General features: G+C 33.9%; 6 protein-coding genes across 6 annotated transcripts; 2 read left to right on the forward strand and 4 right to left on the reverse strand.

Moving 5' to 3' along the window:
- Window positions 1-495: 495 nt before the first annotated feature.
- Window positions 496-1,363, forward strand: PHYBLDRAFT_134205 (hypothetical protein). Its single transcript, XM_018429631.1, has 5 exons — window positions 496-524; window positions 704-784; window positions 853-922; window positions 988-1,058; window positions 1,143-1,363. Coding segments are annotated over exons 1-5 (312 nt in total). The 5' UTR covers window positions 496-523; the 3' UTR covers window positions 1,232-1,363.
- Window positions 1,364-1,924: 561 nt separating this feature from the next.
- On the reverse strand, window positions 1,925-3,976 carry PHYBLDRAFT_146487 (hypothetical protein; the record flags this gene model as incomplete). Its single annotated transcript, XM_018431660.1, has 1 exon — window positions 1,925-3,976. The coding sequence occupies one exon, from the start codon at window positions 3,974-3,976 to the stop codon at window positions 1,925-1,927; it is 2,052 nt and encodes a 683-aa protein (XP_018290323.1).
- A 3,366-nt stretch (window positions 3,977-7,342) lies between these two features.
- PHYBLDRAFT_65671 (hypothetical protein) lies at window positions 7,343-9,283 on the forward strand (the record flags this gene model as incomplete). Its single annotated transcript, XM_018441507.1, has 1 exon — window positions 7,343-9,283. One exon carries the CDS (start codon window positions 7,343-7,345, stop codon window positions 9,281-9,283), a length of 1,941 nt encoding a protein of 646 aa, XP_018290324.1.
- Window positions 9,284-9,738: 455 nt separating this feature from the next.
- PHYBLDRAFT_169424 (hypothetical protein) lies at window positions 9,739-10,753 on the reverse strand (the record flags this gene model as incomplete). The annotated part of the gene is made up of 5 exons (XM_018436072.1): window positions 9,739-9,782; window positions 9,968-10,112; window positions 10,218-10,236; window positions 10,445-10,517; window positions 10,603-10,753. The coding sequence occupies 5 exons, from the start codon at window positions 10,751-10,753 to the stop codon at window positions 9,739-9,741; spliced, it is 432 nt and encodes a 143-aa protein (XP_018290325.1).
- A 2,377-nt stretch (window positions 10,754-13,130) lies between these two features.
- Window positions 13,131-14,596, reverse strand: PHYBLDRAFT_65669 (hypothetical protein; the record flags this gene model as incomplete). Its single annotated transcript, XM_018441506.1, has 8 exons — window positions 13,131-13,248; window positions 13,355-13,487; window positions 13,565-13,680; window positions 13,734-13,785; window positions 13,869-13,959; window positions 14,020-14,094; window positions 14,224-14,290; window positions 14,367-14,596. 8 exons carry the CDS (start codon window positions 14,594-14,596, stop codon window positions 13,131-13,133), a joined length of 882 nt encoding a protein of 293 aa, XP_018290326.1.
- Window positions 14,597-16,731: 2,135 nt separating this feature from the next.
- On the reverse strand, window positions 16,732-17,435 carry PHYBLDRAFT_187333 (hypothetical protein; the record flags this gene model as incomplete). Its single annotated transcript, XM_018439367.1, has 3 exons — window positions 16,732-16,931; window positions 17,049-17,324; window positions 17,418-17,435. The coding sequence occupies 3 exons, from the start codon at window positions 17,433-17,435 to the stop codon at window positions 16,845-16,847; spliced, it is 381 nt and encodes a 126-aa protein (XP_018290327.1). The 3' UTR covers window positions 16,732-16,844.
- Between the last annotated feature and the right edge of the window lie 822 nt (window positions 17,436-18,257).

Consider the following 18,257-nt stretch of genomic DNA (forward strand, 5'->3'; position numbering starts at 1 on the left):
CTTCTTTACCAGGCTACGTCTTTGATAAAGAAGTACGAATATCTTATAATTTATTTATCCATTTGACCTAATGTCCTAATATATTGCAAGTAGTGATAAAAGCAATATTTTAAGGGATTTATGATAGTTTCAAAGTTCAACCAATGTATATATAACAGCTATGTATTTTTTACCATGAAAAAGCACGAAGAAGGGAAATGAATGAAAGGTTACTTGCCCACTTGTATATAGATGTACATAGTTGGTGCTTTAAGTATAAAGCGCTCCGTCTATCGGTTGTTAGAATTTCTTATTTATTTATATTTGGTTAATTTTATATATATTATTTTTGGTCTCCAAATAAATAAATACAACAAGTCTTGAGAACCCTCATTCAAAGGTGGCGTTGGCAGCGTCATCGAGTCAGCAAAAAAAAAATTAAAAACAAAAAATTAAAAAAATTAAAAAAAAAATAAAAGCGCGTGTCGCTATTTCGAGCTTCTTCTTTTTCTTTAAGAAATATATATTCTTTTTATTTAACAATAGTAAGTTAATATCCTTTACATATATATATACATATTACTTTATTTGGCTCTGGTTCTTCAGTAACAAACAGTCCATCCAAACCCAATAATGCACAACCAAACACCTACCTACCCACGCATACATACAGTCTCTCTCTCTCTCTTTGTATATACTTTCTATTAATCACATAATACTTTAGTGACTGGTCGCGGAAAAGGTGGAAAAGGTCTCGGAAAGGGAGGAGCTAAGCGTCATCGCAAGATTCTTCGTGATAACATCCGTAAGTTCTACATTTCTTTTACTCTAGTCATTGCATTGTTACATCCAGAAACTCATTCATTTCTATAGAGGGCATTACCAAGCCCGCAATCCGTCGTCTTGCTCGTCGTGGTGGTGTCAAGCGTATTTCTGGTTTGATGTAAGAATAAATCTAAATTTGTACCTACCAAACTGAAACTTATCATAATTATTTCTACTATTTAGCTATGAGGAGACCCGTAGTGTCCTCAAGGTCTTCTTGGAGAACGTGATCCGCGATGCTGTTACTTACACCGGTAAGAGAATGAAGATAAAAACTTAAAACCAATCATATTTGCTTTCTCTTGATTACTTATACTTTTCTTCTTCTCCTTCTATAGAGCACGCCAAGAGAAAGACTGTCACCTCCCTCGATGTCGTCTACGCTCTCAAGAGACAGGGCCGTACCCTTTACGGTTTCGGTGGATAAACGATTATCATTATCATTATCTTTATCACTATCTTATTATTATTATTATTATTATTATTATTATTATTACTATTATTATTACTATTATTGTCATTCAATTGAAATACAACCATTTTTTTCTCTCTCTTTTAACCTCTATAATTTGCTTATCATTGGCTTAAATTTAAATTTATTAGTATTCGTTGCAATGTTGTGTGTGCCAGCTTACAAACAAACTGTGAATTTATTGCTTTTTTTTTAGAAAGAAAAGAAGAAAAATAACGGGTTTGTTTCCAAAGGCAGAACCGACGCTCAAAACGATCAATTCACCCCCTTCAAAAGAGACCAAAAAAAAACACGTTTATTTATTTGTTTATATGTTACATTTATTACGCATAATGTTACATACCCACACTTCTTTAATATAAATATATATTCGGGGGGGTTTAAAAAAATGAAAAGAAAAGTAAAAGAGAATAGGCTTATTCTAATAGGAATGTGTATGTGATTGTGATTGTATAAGAGCAAGTAGGAATCGACAAAGGAAAAGGGGGAAAGTGGATATAATTTAGATTATGTTTAATGAGTATTGAGATTATAAGATTAGATTGCTCTATGTATACGATGTATATGTTGATGTGTCTATGGTTTCTATGGTTTCTATTTTATTTATTTACATGTCTAAGAAACGAATTTGTATATAGAATGGAATATCTATAATTGATCCAGCTCATCATACAAATAATCCCAATCTGAACAATCTCTTCTCAAATTGGTATTGATGATGTATTCATCTATACGATCGCACCTTATTGCCGCATAACCACGGAACCGATCTTTCTTCCACTTTTCCCTGGTGCCTTCGATATTTCCACCTGCTCCGATAGTCGTCTCTTGAACGAACCTGATCTCTGATGAATATCGGTCATAATATTCTCTCGCCCGCTCAACCTCCTTTTCATTTAACCGTGAAACATTTGACTCCCACAAAGAATAGCTGTTCAGACTGTATGTAGTATAGAACCAGCTAGACTTCCCACAATCCTCAACTTTACTATCCTTCTTTGACTTGATGTTCTCGACCACCTTTCTTTTTGTAGACACAAAAGGGAATCGACTCGACAAACACACTGTCAACTTCTTCTTTGGCTTCTTCTTGATTTCCTGCACTCCTTGTGTTGCCAGTTCATCGTCATTGTTATCCTTGTTGTTTTTAAAAGACAGAGCCATCAGATTGACATTCCGGTCACACTCTTTAACGTCCCTTGAACTCGTAAACCGTATATGCCGTAAGAGAAGTGTCTTGAAATGAGTGTATGGCATGTCGATAGAAAGCTTTCCAGTATTGATAGAAACATAGCCAGTGACGCCAGTGTAGTCCAGGCACATATAATTCAATTCCCTGCAACGAATAGATATGTACTTGAATGTCTTTGAACACACGGTCGAGTTGTAGACCTCTAGCATCCGAAGACCATGTAATGTCAGTCTTGTTGACAGAGATGATAAAGCTGACTGACCGACAGATAACCAGTTTGTACTGACTCCCAATCTCTTTAGGGCCACACACCGATCCAAAATGATATCCACAAGTATAGGTGCATCCGAGGTGTAGATTCGCAAATAGACAAGGTTTCTATAGTCCACAAGATAATCCGTTATTGCCCAGGGGGCCGTGGTGATTGCATTCTCGTACACCTGTATAAACAGCGTCTCCAGAGAGGTGCTGTACGGGTTGATACAATCTTCAAAAGTGTTCTTGACCACATTACTCTTGTCGTATACTTCTTCGATAGCGCAATGCAGATGTTTGAGGGGTAAATGGTAGTCCGAGTAAATCTTTTTCCATATCCAAAAATGAAGTGGGCTCGATTGTTGGCAGATTGTTGTCTGAATCTTGTCGAGTTTTTGAAACAGAGATCCAGGTCCAAGTCCAAGTCCAATTTCAGGTGTCCTCCGACCGAGTAGGGTCATAAGCTCGGCTTTAGTGGTCTCTATGCCTTCGCTGGCATCAAAAGATATTGTGGCCAGACCGTCGATATTTGGATACTTGATAGCAAAATAGTATAGCCATCGATGACCTGATCTGTTGACTGTAAATACAAGGCTTTTGAGTTTTGTAGCCGGGGTGATATTTTTTTGGACGAGCTTTAGGTCGCTGGTTGTTATCAATTGGGATTCCATATCCAATGTCAGGTGCTCGAGTAGTGGTAAAGATGCATGAAGTGTTTCGAAATCTCGCAAAGTAAATTGGACGGTCTTGCTGGTATAGTCCTGGGCAATATGCAATTGTTCTAATCGTGGCAAGCAAGCAAGTATGTCGAGAAGTTTTGCTTTTATATGAGGAGTCTTTATAAAGCCCAGGTTCATCTCTAGTTTAGTTAATGTTCCCCACATGGACCAATTTGGAGCGTTTGTGCCAAAGTCAGTAGCCGAAAGTGAGCTACATTGGGTTCGTAGATATTGTAAATTCTTGAAATGGTTCTGGAGGGTGTGCAGCTGTTTGTCGGTTGCAAAGAGACGTAGACCGAGGTCGAGGGACTTTACATAGCAGCCATTGGTTCGATATGTCTGGTAGATGGCCGATCCAGGGTGGCAAATGTTATTAAGGGTTGTCTTGTCAGATATTACGATGCTATCCCAGAGTGACTCTTGAAAGGCTATTGCCCAGGCCTGACACACACGAGAACACTCGATTCTGTCTTTTGTGGAAAGGTAATTTGAAATGTGGATTGTGATTTCGAATGGTAATTGTGATGCAAGCATGGTAAAGAGTTGAATATGTACATATATTTTTTCATGCTGCGTACTTTATGCTTTGCAGTACTTATATATACACAAATATTTTAAATTAATTCAAGTAGAAAAAAAAAAGAAAAAAAAATCCAGGTACTATAAACTTGGTCGTGGCGCAGTTAAGGGAAATCAGTAGGGTGTACAAGATTAAAGAAGTGATATATCCAAGAGGTACAAGTCTAAGCCAGTATTCCCTTTTATGCTTAAAATAGAAATAGAAATAGAAATAGGAACAAAGAGATAGAGAGAAGAAGTAGTAGAAGTAGTAGAAGAAGAAGAAAACACCTGATTTTGGCATACATCATCAACAATTGTACACTTTAATTGTTCATAGCTATATTTTATCTTATTTTTTATATTCTATTTCCCTAAAATGGAAACCATATTGGCCAATTATGACAGTTATAGCCATTCCTCTTAGAAACTCCATTATTACATATACAAATATTTGTACATTGTATTTTCACAATAGTAAGAAGAACAAGAAGAGCAATAAAAGAAAGCCTTGTCTTGCCTTACCTTACCTCACCCAATACACACACACACACATATATATATATAAGGATAATGATGGGTAATGAATAATGAATATAGGACTGAAAAGGATTTGTAAAGTGGAACCATTCATAGTTCAAGTAAACACAGATATATACTTATTCCACCGATCCTGAATATTGATATTGATATTGATATGAACTAATTTCAAACAATAGGGAATATCAATCTGCAACATTTCCAAATATTTTTATGCAGTATGAATACATAGAGATGCTTCACTCTATTAAAATCGATCCCGGGTTCGTAATCTCATTCATTATTATTGTTGTTCAATATATACCTCTTGCCTTGAGAACTGTGACCAATGTGACCAAGTTCTTTGCTTTGTTATTGTTGGGAATTTTGACAACAGAATATGTCAGCTGCTCACAACAATAGCCAATTATCATTATCATTATTATTTTGTCTTTCTTGATTTATGGATATGTTCAGTACACATGATATAAAATTATGCATATTGTTTCCCCTGATATTGAGAAAAATACAAAATATATATATATATATATATATTGAACCAACGTCATAATTTGTACCTATATAATAGACAAATCAAACCAGAACAGGCACAGGCATAGGCACAGGAACTTTGATCATTCTTAGTGTCACCAGCAAAAAAAAATATCTTCTTTTTTGTCCAACAGTTACATAAAAAGAAAAATAAAGGAACCAAAATGAGTCCTGGTCTACGTAATTGGTGTAACGCTTCCAAAAAAAAACTATAATTCCATGTGGTTATCCTAGATTGTGTTACCCTTAGTTTGTCACGTTACTTGAATTATATCTTGGCTTGACTGAAAAAAAAAATTATGGATCATTTAAATTAATACCAAATATTTACAATGTTAGGTACCTGGTTATCTAACTAAATGCATAATGACAGGTCAATATTAGAAGAAAAGATTGAATACAACCAAGTGTAACTGGCTTAGCCACACATTTATATTTATATATATTGACTATAAACCTACAATTGTGCCTTTTGTAATAAGTAAATAAATAAATAAATAAAAATACCATTTATTGTCTATTAAAGAATAAAATTCAACACTTGATTTACTCGGGTATAAAATGCTCAGCTAGCAACTGCTCAGCTAACAAAGTACCATTCAGAGTAGTATGTATATACTATAAAAAGAAAGTGGCTATGACTGATCTAAATCACTATAGGAACAATGAGGTGACCAGCATTGGTTATTTAAAGGGTTCATTTTTCTTGTATCAAGAAAACTTTACCAAAATTCATGAAAATTAATCCTCCCGGTTATTATGACTGTTTGTTTAAGATTGTTATCAATTCTTTTGTTTTGTATAGTAGCACGGGTAAAATAGAGCTGTCTTTAGAGAATACGAATAACAGAAATGATCAAAGATGCAAGAACGATTTTGGATGGCTACTAAGAGGCAAAAAATAGATACTCCAATTGATGTTTTATACCCCTCGTACAGTACAGCTGATTTGCGCACTTGGACAGAATCTATTTTCCTTTTCTTTAATGAAACCCTGAGATTTGTTTTCATATTATAATATTCTAAATTACTGTGAATACTTTGAGATTCTTTGATTGAATTAATTTGAATTTAATTGTATTCAATTATGCCAGGTATTAGGTACAAAGTAGGCTTGAGGACAGCAGCACTCAAGAATGATCATTAATAAAAAAAAATCAGTGATAGTCTCAACTCCTTATCTACCATTCTCTCTCCTTCTCTCTCCTTGTCCAGCCCTTTTTTTATTTTATTTTTATATTATCAAGAGTGTTACTGACGCTCATTATACTGATCAGCTCAGCTAATCAGTACACAATCAAAGAAAACGAATTATTCATAGTTTGATTATTAGTTTTTTGTAGAAAAGAAAGAAAGAAATGTTTGCAAAAAAAAAAGGTTGTTTCTTCAAGGATATACTATTCTTCCTCAAAGATGTATTTAATTACATTATTTATCATTCTCAACCTTTCTTATTGCTCAGTTCAATAAGAGCTGTGATAATTTCAGTTGATAGATTGTAAGCAATAATAGCAATAGAATCTTTCTTGCTTGGGATTACCTATATTTTAAGGAAAAATAGATAAATAATCTCAAGGCACTATAAACTGACCAAGAGATTATTATGAAATAATGAAAGACCAATATATATATATAATAGAGTAGAATAAGCCAATTAAAGTCAGAGATTCTGCCTTGGTATTAAAAGCCTTTAGTAGATATATTATTCTTTTAAAAGAATCTGTAAACAAGTTTATGGATAACCTTTTTTTTTTACTTGTCATGTTTATCACATGAACAGCACAAAGTTTCATATCCAAAGTACTCAGAGCCCGCCTTGTAAACCGCATCACGGAACATCTCCCGAATCAAACGGCTTTGTACACAAAGCAGTGATCTCAAATATATATATATATATAATAATGAAAGTAAAATAAATAGAAAGAGTTTATAATCTTGACCTTGGTTTTGACCTTGGTTTTTTGTATCTTTCTTTCTCCCCTTTATTTTTCTTTTTTTTTTAATTTTTTTTTTCATTTCTTTAACCTTTTATTTTTTTCATACTCTTTTCTCTATTTTCTTTCTTTTATATCCTTCGTTCTTTAACTCATAACCTTCTCTAACACTGTGTAGCCATCTTGGACCCCGCTTTACCCCTTATAGCACCTTGTTTTTCTATATATATATAATTAGATATTTATTATTTATTATTATTTATTTTTAATACTAATAAATCATATTTAATATCATGTTTGTCCCTGTAAAATCAACCTTGTCATTCTTCTTTTCATCATGTTGCCATCCGATCTCCCATTCGAGATTTTGATTATTATTGCCAATCTTGTCTCACTAAAAGACAAGTCTCTATGCTCTCGCATCTGTAAATCATGGAGAGCTCCATTTCAAGAGTCAATGCTAAAAGACGTCGTAATCCACACAAAGGAAGAACTCGACGCAATCTGTGACATGTCAACTAAAAATCCTAGAATATATCAAAAAAATGGCCAGCATGTCCGACATCTCTTCCTCTACGAAAACAGCCATCCGACTGACCAGCACATCCAAATACTTCAGCAGCACTTTCCCTATCTGCAGCATCTGCATATCAAAGGCGAACACTTTAGTAGCACAACATTTGGAACAGCGGTCAATTGGAACCTCTGGAGTTCTTTGAGGGAGTTGTGGATCGGTATGGAAACACTGGTCACCGAAAATTCAGAAAAGATGTTCCTGGACATCATATCTTGTCTTCCCCAGCTTCGAAGATTAGAACTGGCTCGCCATTCTTGGTACACCAAAATGTGGTTTACACTAAATGATTTCGAGACCCTGCACAAAAACTTACCACGTTTGGAGCATCTAGCCCTCGGTTTAGACATGAACGAGCTCACGACAAAAGATCTAGTCCGAATATCAAGCACACCTCCAGTCAGTAACTTATCCTATTTTGACATCGATACCAAGATCATGGACTACAGATGGATAGCCTATTTTGCTCACAAGTACCCCAAATTACACACACTCCACTGGAGAACCGACGGGAGTGGAATGGCGCGGATGAAATATCAAAAGGAGGCCGCGTCATTATTCAAGTCAATACCAAATGCCTTCAAGTACCTTAGGACTCTCAGAATGAAAAGCGAGAGATCTCAGGATGAAGAGAATCTCAGCTTCTGGGAGATATTCTGCCCTTCAACCATCCTTGTCAAGAGCATCAAGTGGCAGCCTTATATATTCTACGATAGACCAGACATAATCGAAAGGATCATCAAAACATGCATGCATTCGTTTTCAGAAACCTTGGAAATACTCTCGATCGAGTGTCTATTTAACCTCGATCACCCGTTCTTAATCAGAAATGCGTTCATCCATCACTGTCCTCGCTTAGTCGATCTAAACATCCATCATTGCAATGCCTCGATCGAGCTAGATACTCTCCTCGATGTCTTTCCTGCTCTAGGGAAACTTCGGCTCTTTGGGGGTCGAATCTCAGTCAGTCCCCAAGCATCTGAAAAAATATCGATATCGAAGCGTCAGTTGAGATCAATAGAAGTGCACCAAGCAACTGTCAGCTCAGCCACTCTCGAATTCATTTCCTCCTGTTCAAGGCGATTGGACAACCTACACTTGAGCTCTACAAAGGTCACCGGATCAATTTCTCAAAAGACAGGGCGTCTGTGTATCGACATGTCCCGTACTCGCTTTGAAAATCTTTATCTTGGTCATGTTCGATTCAGCACGTCAGAAGATGAAGAAAACGAAGACCACAATCTTAACCTAATGATCCTTGCCCGATCTGCGGTGGATATTATGAAAATCAAAGATAATAACAACAATCCAGATGATCCAATGATGCTTGATAATGATAGTAGTAATACTGATAGTAATAATAATATTAGTGATAGCAGCAGCAGCAGCAGCGGCAGCAGTAGTAATAATAGTAGTAAGGAGACAAAGTCAAATACGGTCAAGTACACTTGGATATATACATCCCATGAGAAAGCACGTAATCAGTGGTGGACCTCTAATACACACAAGCTTACCAAAGCACAAGCTAATCGTGCCCATCAATATTTCTGTGATTTTGAACGTGAGAGGTATCTAGCAATGCAAAGGGGACCTCGTAGTGATGATAAAGAAGAGAGAACGCTGGAAAACTGGACAAAACATCTTTATCATGGTTTCACCACATTAAAATGTGGATATATAGAAAAGTATACTATCGGTAGCTAACCCTTTTGTCTCTGTGTCTGTGTGTCTGTGTGTCTCTTCTTTATTTCTTTCTTTCATTCTTTCTTTCTTTCTGCGTGTATCTCAATGTATGTGCACAGCCATATTAACCATCTTCTCATGTATGTTCTTAAAAGGATACCCTCAAACTCATCTATTTCTTTAATAAATATCCAAACCAACTCTTCTCTTGTTTTTAACCAAATGCACTTCGGGACACTTTTTATTAATTGGCTTAATTTAATTGCACCAATATACATATATCTTACTATATGCTAAAACACCTGCATGTTACAATTTCTTCAATCTCGACATAAGTTATATGTATTTATTAGATGGTATCAATAAAAATAAAATAAAAAAATCCTTCGATCGAGCGCTGATTATATCATAATGTATAGTACACCATGCTACTCTTGGACTAAATGAATGGCTGTCAATGTTTAGCTAATTTGTCTTTAGAGAATCAAAATTACCCGATCAACAATTGTACGCACTTTGTCTTGGTCAAAAATTTACATATAGTACTCTATAACAAACCCTAAATCATCCCGTAAGCTATAGAAAAAGAGTAAAGGGCAAATTCAAAAGACAAAAGGGTCCTGACCAAGTGTGAATGTGTACGTTTGCATATTTCACAATTGGGCATTTTTGTATATAATCAATTGACACCTCTATTTAAAATACCTTTTTTTTTGATATCTCGATAATGCAGATTTTTAGGGGCACGACATTTCCTGGTGGGAGACGACATTTTGTTTCTACCGGACCACAAGTCGTGGCCTTTTTTTGCCATCATTGAATAATCATGTCTGGTCCCTAAGGATCCGTTCTTATTATAATAGTTAATAATGAGTTAGAGTACAGAATGTTCGTATCAAGGGTTTCTTTTGTGTTTTGAAAAAATAAAATTAAATGTTTGATGGGGACTACTTACCAGTTGGTATTTGTAAGCTCTGGTAATATAAGTAGAATAGATGAAAGAAAGAGAAATATATCATACGCTCAAGAAGGCCAATAAAAAATAAAAAAAATATCAAGTAAGATTGCGAGACACTTTAATGAGAACAACTCATACTGTTCTGCATAGCTAGCTATTGATATTGTGTATGTGTGACTAATTATTATTGCTTTATTATTAAATTTCACAAAGACAGGTCGTACTTTTTAAAAGAAGGAAATGTAGATTCCTGAGAAGAGATGTATAAGCACAAAGTGTGAGGACAAAGTAGTAAAGCTAATGCGTACAATGAATATATTATATTTATATGTTTTTAGGACACGACATTTCTCCCTGAAGGATTAGAGAAAAGTCATCGGACCCCAGACAAGTGATCGCAATGAATTAATCTGGTTAGATAGAAACGTAGTGCCCCACCAGGAAATGTCGTTCTCGTATGATTTGCTGATCTCCGAGGCTACTACACGCCAGACACACATGCGTTGCACACTTTTGTAGTCTAAACCAACCATTACACAGAAGAGGTTTGAATTACAAAGGATTTGAATATTAATAGATACGAGACAAATTACTGAATGCAAAGAAAAAACAGAATTTATTTATTCGGACACACTTGTGGGCAACAAGTATTGTATATTATAAATATTGTCACTTGGCTTAACAAGTAACCATGAAGGGACACAGACCGCAGCAACTTCACATATTTTCTAATTAATTAATTTTGCATTGAAAAGTAAAATTAGACAATGTTGAGTACGCGGACTCCTTTTTAAATACATACAAAAAATGTTGCGCAGCTCAAGTTGAACATGGGTTGGACATTTGAAACCAAGCCAAAAAGAATGCTACATTGTCAGCAAAAAAGAAGTGGTGATTTGTGTTAATGGAACTGCATAACAAAAGCCATCTACAGCATGAGGAGCAAGAAGAGATTGATATGCATTTAACAAGGAAGGGGAGAAGGATTGTGCATTAGTGGATAATAAAGGTGTACATTATGTAAGATTGACATTCCTCAATGTGGTATCCTTTTATAAGTAATTTCAAGATTTGACACAAAAAATAAAAAAATAAAAATAATATCAAGTGGTGACAAAACAAAAAAAAATATGCTCCGTAGAGCGTTCCATCTCAGAAGTTTAGTGTCATCCTTGTGCAGGGGCCATGCTAATCTTCTCTGTATCGTTCCAATTTTAATATGTGACAGAGGTGCAAGCACTTGTCGACTAAAATAAATGTCCCAAAACATTACATATATGCATTTATTTGCCGCTTTACAAAAGTTGTGGGTTTCTAATATTTTTCAGAAATTTTTTATATTATAAACATTATATACAGAAAAGTAAATAGCTAGGCTTGGTAAAATAATTGTATGCTTAATATCCTTATTTTACCCTTACTACATCCACTCTACACAAAATACCTTTTAATTTCTTTATCTTTTAATATTAAATAAACTGTATATCAACCTCTTTATAATGTATCCTTCAATAAAGAAAGCTTACTATAAGGTTTGGTCAAAAGAATGATATGCTTCTGGAAAAAGAAATTTGTTTTGTCTTGATGAAGGTTATTATAACTTTTTTTTGACTAAGAGACAGATCTTTGAGACATATGGCAAAAGTAAAACCAATTGAAACTTATTTATAAAGAGAAATTACATCAAATAAACGATATAGATATGTATATGTGAGGGCTATTTTTCATAGTATTGGAAATAGGGTGTCATGTACCAGGTAATTACTTTGACCAATATGGTAATACAAGACTCTTTTAATTAATATAATCTTATACGAGAATACATCAGTACACTTTCTTAAAGCTTACATATAAAAAGATATTCTTGGAGACTGTAATTGCCAAAGAAGTGTTGGGCTAGTTGCTGTATTGATCAAATCCCGTATTAGCCCATTTTCTTTTATAAAAAGGCCCCATTTGGCTACGTTAAGTTCTATGTAACTGTTCCCTACTGGTAATAGTGTACGGCACACAATTACCAAGTAGTATAGGTTTTTACATTTTATTTTAGTGAGAAATAGCAAGTAAATTAGAGAACACGTGACCGATTGGAAGGGCTAAATCACATGATCTCTAATTTCATCCTGTCTTTCTAATATGATGATGATGATGATGATGATGATGATGAACGGTATTTCTTTTAGCTCTTTAATAAACAGCACTCTCATAGTATATTTGAGAATTTGTTTCGTTTTCTTTCTTAACATTTTGGTACAGAAAATAATGACAATCGATTGATTGGTTCCTATCCTAATTCATACTTTTCCCATTTATTGACATATTCATTCAATATAACCTAATCTCTAATACGACTTTTTCTATATAAATATATTTTTAATCACCTTTTTATTTTGGTTCCATTATTACTAAATCCTTATATATATACAAACTTCTTGTAAAATACCTCTTGATACTTTGAGATGGTATGAGCCAAGTCAGCACATAGTATAGATATACATTATACCCAAAGTTGGTGGCAAATTGTTTTTAAAAAAAAAACAATTAATACAGGCTAAAAGAACTAATTGGTGTGGTTCTTCATCGAGACTCGGTTTAGCAAGATACTAAACATAAAACGCATGTCCCTTGAAATAACAATACGTTTTATCCCAGTTCGATTTGTCACTCTTTCTACTTGTACAACAGATTTCAGACTAGATCGGCTCCATCGGATGGTCCTCCTGTTTCAATAACATCTCCCCCAATTTTCTTTTATTAACTCTTGATATAGTGTATTTTGTTTGGAAAACAGCCTCTTTCTTTAAACATATATATATATATATCCTTTGATTGAATATGATATTCTAATAACTTAATAGCTGTTTTTTTTAGAAAAATAATAATATTATCTATGATAGTATATATTAATTATTATTTGCCTTTGTAAACTGGTGGACGCTTTTCTCTAAATGCTTGTAAGCCTTCTAGTCTATCTTGTGTAGGTATCACACGCGCATAATAGGCTTGCTCTATCTCAAGGCCGGAATCACTAAATAAAAACAAAGGAAAAGGAAAAGTTGGGGGGGGGGGGGGGGGGGGGGGGTCATAAGAAAATCGTACGACAGAGATATCGCTAACATTTGATGATACTTTACATGTCAACAGCCATTCCCTTGTCAATTGCCATTTTTGCCATAGATACTGCAATAGGGCCTTGTGGTAAGATTAGCTTGGCCATGCTAAGAGCTTTTTCATAAGCGCTCTTTTCGTCTGCATGGTTCACAATGCCTTAATATAACACACACACAAAAAGAAAAATTTTAGGACTGAAAGTATCCAGGATATATATATATATGTGTGTGTACCATAGTTATAGGCATCTTTGGAGTTCAATATTGCAGCTGTGTATATTAACTCTTTGGCCTTTGCTGAGCCAATCAAGCGAGGCAATCGTTGTGTTCCTCCAGCACTAGTAATAGATCTTTGTATCAGCATAAAGAGCTAGCGTTTATCTCAAGATGATGTTGTTCTTACCCTGGGATGATGGCAAGTCTTGTTTCGGGAAGGCCAATTTTTGCACGTGGGCCTGGGGGACGGGTGGGTGGAAGAGTTATTAAAAAAAAACAAGCACGATCTTTGTGCTCCTGCACACGATCAAAGTGCACGTACCTGCAACTCGTAAATCGCATGATAATGCCATTTCAAGTCCACCTCCGAGAGCAGCTCCATCAATGGCTGCAATGGTTGGCATTGGCAAAGTCTATTAGAGTGTGTTACATCTATTTCTTTTATGTATCTTCAATCTATCTATTTATCTTACCTCTAGTTCTCTATAAGCCTGTCTAAGATTATACAGAAACTCTGTGACCTGATCGGGACTCATTGTTGCACGCTCCTTTTATAATTATTATTTTTTTGAAAGTAAAAACAAAAACAAAAAAAAATAGTAGCTGTCAATCATCAAATCAAGTATATCATTAACTTGTCTCTTTTGACTTTATCGTTGTTATTCTTTTGATAATACCTTTAGATCAGCACCGGCACAGAATACACCTTCAACAAGACTCTGAATGATCAGGACCCGGGGTTGGCTAATTATGGTTGGGGTCTCAGATTACATGTATATCGGTATATTCCCTCTGAAAATCCTTTATATGTATACGTTACCGAATAAAACGGGCTTCTTTTATGGCTTCCCTGAATTCCCGCAAGAGGGTGATTGAAAGGGCATTTTTAGCCGCCGGTCGGTTCAAGTTCAACACCGCAATGCCTTCAGAAGGACCGTGGAGATATTGAAGGTATGCTTCTTTGTGAGGTGCTGTATGAATTCGTCTTCCAAGAGGTATGGGATGTAAGTAGCGGCGAACAGATCTTATAAATGGATAAAGTGGAATCATTATAAAAAAAAAATAAAAAAAGAAGAAAGAGAAGAAGAAAGCCGTGAGAAAAAATATATATAGATTTATTTATTTTACACTTTGAAATTGAGACTATTTTTTTTCTGCTGCTTCTTTTGTTTGAAGATCCAAAGTAACACAACATGGACACCCTTTTTCTTTCTTTAGGATTATCTGTATCTTTTACGGAATTGCTCATAGAAACTCCGTCATATAGATGAGTATGATGAGTGTGATGAGTATGATGAGTAGACTGTAGACGTGGTCAATTGAACACTTTGTTTGAAAGTATTTTTTTTTCAAGACAATATCATAATCTACATACATGCTTATACAAGACAGGATAATATAAATAAACAGAGTGCCTAATTAGAGACAAAATTCTCTAACTCTTCATTAATATACTCAATTGAACCACACCCCAGATCTACTTTTTAAACTTAAGAGTTGGGATAAATGATACCGCGGTAGCATTAATTAGGACCAGATCAATAAGTCCTATCAATGTGGCTTGGAGTAGTAGCTATGTTTACATGTTTTTGCTTTACCTATATTATACAACTTGAAATAACAATTATGTTCTTTTTTTGTTTTTTTTTGTTCATAATAGAATCACTTTAAAATGATTTCTCAATGATGTGACCAGTCTGTAATAATATATACAGTCAGCTATAGATTTAGTAAAATAGTGGAGAGAAACAAATTTTTTTTCTAATACAAAACACAAAGAAAAAGGCCATGACTTAAATATCTGACATCTTTAGAAGGAGCAAAAGTTGTATACTAGTTTGTTCTACTATTAATCATCGTCAGGTCTTAGTGAAAGCTTCTAATGATATCGTGTAATCTCCTTATACCCAGGAGGGCCAGTTGGTCTTTTTTCCTCCTTTGTTTTAGTGAAATAAAGTACACCTATAAAATATCCAGTTTTATAATTTCTAGCAGCTTTATGAGCTTTTGAAGAGAAAGTAAAATTAACAGAAAATTGATATGTATATATGGACACTCTTGCTTTGTCATCAATATACTAAACGGCTTATATAGTATTCTCGATAATAAATACAAAAAGTGCATGGCTCATTGATATTTAATATATTACTACTCATAATTGGCTTTTTGTTTTGCCAATAAAAATGTCTATTCTACATAATGGATAAAATTTATAGGATTCCTGTAATAAGCCATAACATGCCTCACTTTATGTACATCTTTTCTGAAACTAAAAGAACTGAAATCCACTGATGAAAAGAAAAAACTCTGGTTGCCTGTCCCGTATGATTGATTTCAAGATATCAAAATACTGCAAAGAACATGTTGTAAATAAACATCATGAATATATTACATTACAACCAAAGGAGCACTTGATAGCCAATGGTCTTTCCAAAGACAAAAATCAGCATGTATCGCACCACTATGGATTGAGAATATTATCTGATCCGGAGGAATTTGTCAATTTGTCTTGTCAACACTTTTCTTAACGACGACTTTTATCCAGTAGACTATTTAACTTTCAAGGTAAAGAGAAAAAAAAGATGAATTTTATACCCACTCAAGATCATCAATAGGAAAATGCATGATTTTTTTTAAAGCATAAATTTCTCATTTGAATTTAATGGGTCTATAAATGTATATATAGTTATTATTATTATTATTCTTTTTAAATTAATGAGAGATTCATAGACCTAAATCCAGTAATTATTCCCTTTTTTTCTGTTATAAAAAGTTCTCAAAGAGCGGATATAGTTTGTCTACATGATGTCTTCTTGAATGTCTTTAATCTCTTCAACTTCTTTAAAAAACATTCATCTTGGCTTTAAGCTAAAGATACTTAAAAATACTAGATAGCTGTACAAACCATGTTTTTTTTTTAAAAAAAAGAACAAGTTGTTTAATATATGGGATATATCCATAATCGCATTCCAAATCACAGTGCAGCTGGTACTAAGCTAGATTATCGACCGAAAATTTTCGATTTCGATTTACCTTTCTTTTGATTCTTCTTTTTTGTTCCAGCGAACATTTGAATAGCCAGTAAATTGAGAAAGTTATTTGAAGTTGATGCCATTATGTATAGATAACATAACATACTGTGACAAAAGAAGAAAAGATAGAAAGAGAATAAAGAAAGAGAATTTCATATTAAATTTCCCTTTTATTTGTTTGTATGATTTTGCGAATGTTAAGTTTGTACATGGAAGAATGAATGTAGCTTACAAGGCTAATATATATATATATAATGTTATAAAGTTCACAGGTTGAGTATCTTTCTGGCTATTTTGTGTTCAAATTGCTCTACAGCATCGTGGTCTATTTTACTTATAACAGACGGAGCTTCCTATAATATTCAATAACGATGGCAACAAAATGTAACAGAATCAAAATCAAAGTCATGGTCAAGTTATTAGTTGTCTATATATATTGTTTTGCAAGCAAAAAAAAAAATTCAAATTACCTTGGATGTTGTATTATCACTCCAGACCACAATATAGTAGACTCTTCCATTGTCTTCGACCTTCTTTTCTACAATTTTACTAATCGTGATTCCATTCTTTAAGTTGATGCATTCCTCGTCAGAAGAAGATTCGTCGTTGGTTTCATTTGATTCCTTCTTGTGAAAAAGGCGAATACTGTCTGGGCGTCTAAATTGTGCTCTGAATTCTTGAATTTGACTTGGTATACTGATTGCTTTGACAATATAAGTTGGCACAAGTTCCTGAGTATTATTTTCCTACAATTAACATTCCAGAGAGAGAATTGAGATTAGGTTTGAATAAAGCAAATGTCAGGACATGGAGACTTGAGAACGTATACGGGTTCTTACTTCTGTATTAACCGGCATATGTAATGTATATATGTATAAGAAATGAAATGAAATGAAATAAAACAGTTCAAATGATTTTTAATTTTATTATTATTATTAAATATATATATATATATGTATAAAAATCTCTTTAGACTACAAGTGAGGACTGTGACACACTTGAATAAAAATTAAAGAATATTTTATTTATTTAACGATAGAATTTATAACCTTTCTCATTATGTTTTCTTAGTATCTTACTCTAGTAAATATTACTAAATAGTATATCTCATTAGATTCAGCCAAAGCTGTACTGTTGAAGAAAATAAAACCGAAATTAATCCTAATTCACACCAGTCTATATCAATTCCGGTTATCAGATACTATATCTTAAATAAAGCTCAAGGGTATTTAATAATACAGGATGAAGTTACATATCATATGATATATGACTTATAATTATTGTCCATGTCTCCTAACTTCCGAGATATTGGCTGAAGAAATTGATTGATCCTTTACTATTTATGAGCACCACTTTGAAATGTATGTTGATTTTAGGAAATATTATTCATAATGAAAAATAAACATGTTTATAATAGTATTATTATTTATTTGGGAAAGCCCTGTACAATCAAATATTAAAATAATTGACAGCGTTAATCATAAATACTTTTTTCTAAAAGCTACAAATATTCAGAGTAAATTTAACCTTATTAACAAAAACCAAAACCAAAACCAAAACCAAAAATAAAATGGTTGTAGGTGTGCGAATATTTGACCAAAATTTCAACTTGAATACATATATAATTTCTGGGGTGGACAAAGGTAAAATACATAAATAATGATTTATAAAGCAAAAAT

The sequence above is a fragment of the Phycomyces blakesleeanus genome, assembly GCF_001638985.1.
Source record: "Phycomyces blakesleeanus NRRL 1555(-) unplaced genomic scaffold PHYBLscaffold_13, whole genome shotgun sequence".
In the NCBI taxonomy this organism is placed as follows: Eukaryota; Fungi; Mucoromycota; class Mucoromycetes; order Mucorales; family Phycomycetaceae; genus Phycomyces; species Phycomyces blakesleeanus.

What these genes read in the sequence shown, in the direction of transcription:
- PHYBLDRAFT_134205 (XM_018429631.1), top strand. An exon ending in GATTCTTCGTGATAACATCC is followed by an intron (nt 785 to 852) that starts GTAAGTTCTACA and finishes TCATTTCTATAG; the next exon opens with AGGGCATTACCAAGCCCGCA. An exon ending in CGATGCTGTTACTTACACCG is followed by an intron (nt 1,059 to 1,142) that starts GTAAGAGAATGA and finishes CTCCTTCTATAG; the next exon opens with AGCACGCCAAGAGAAAGACT.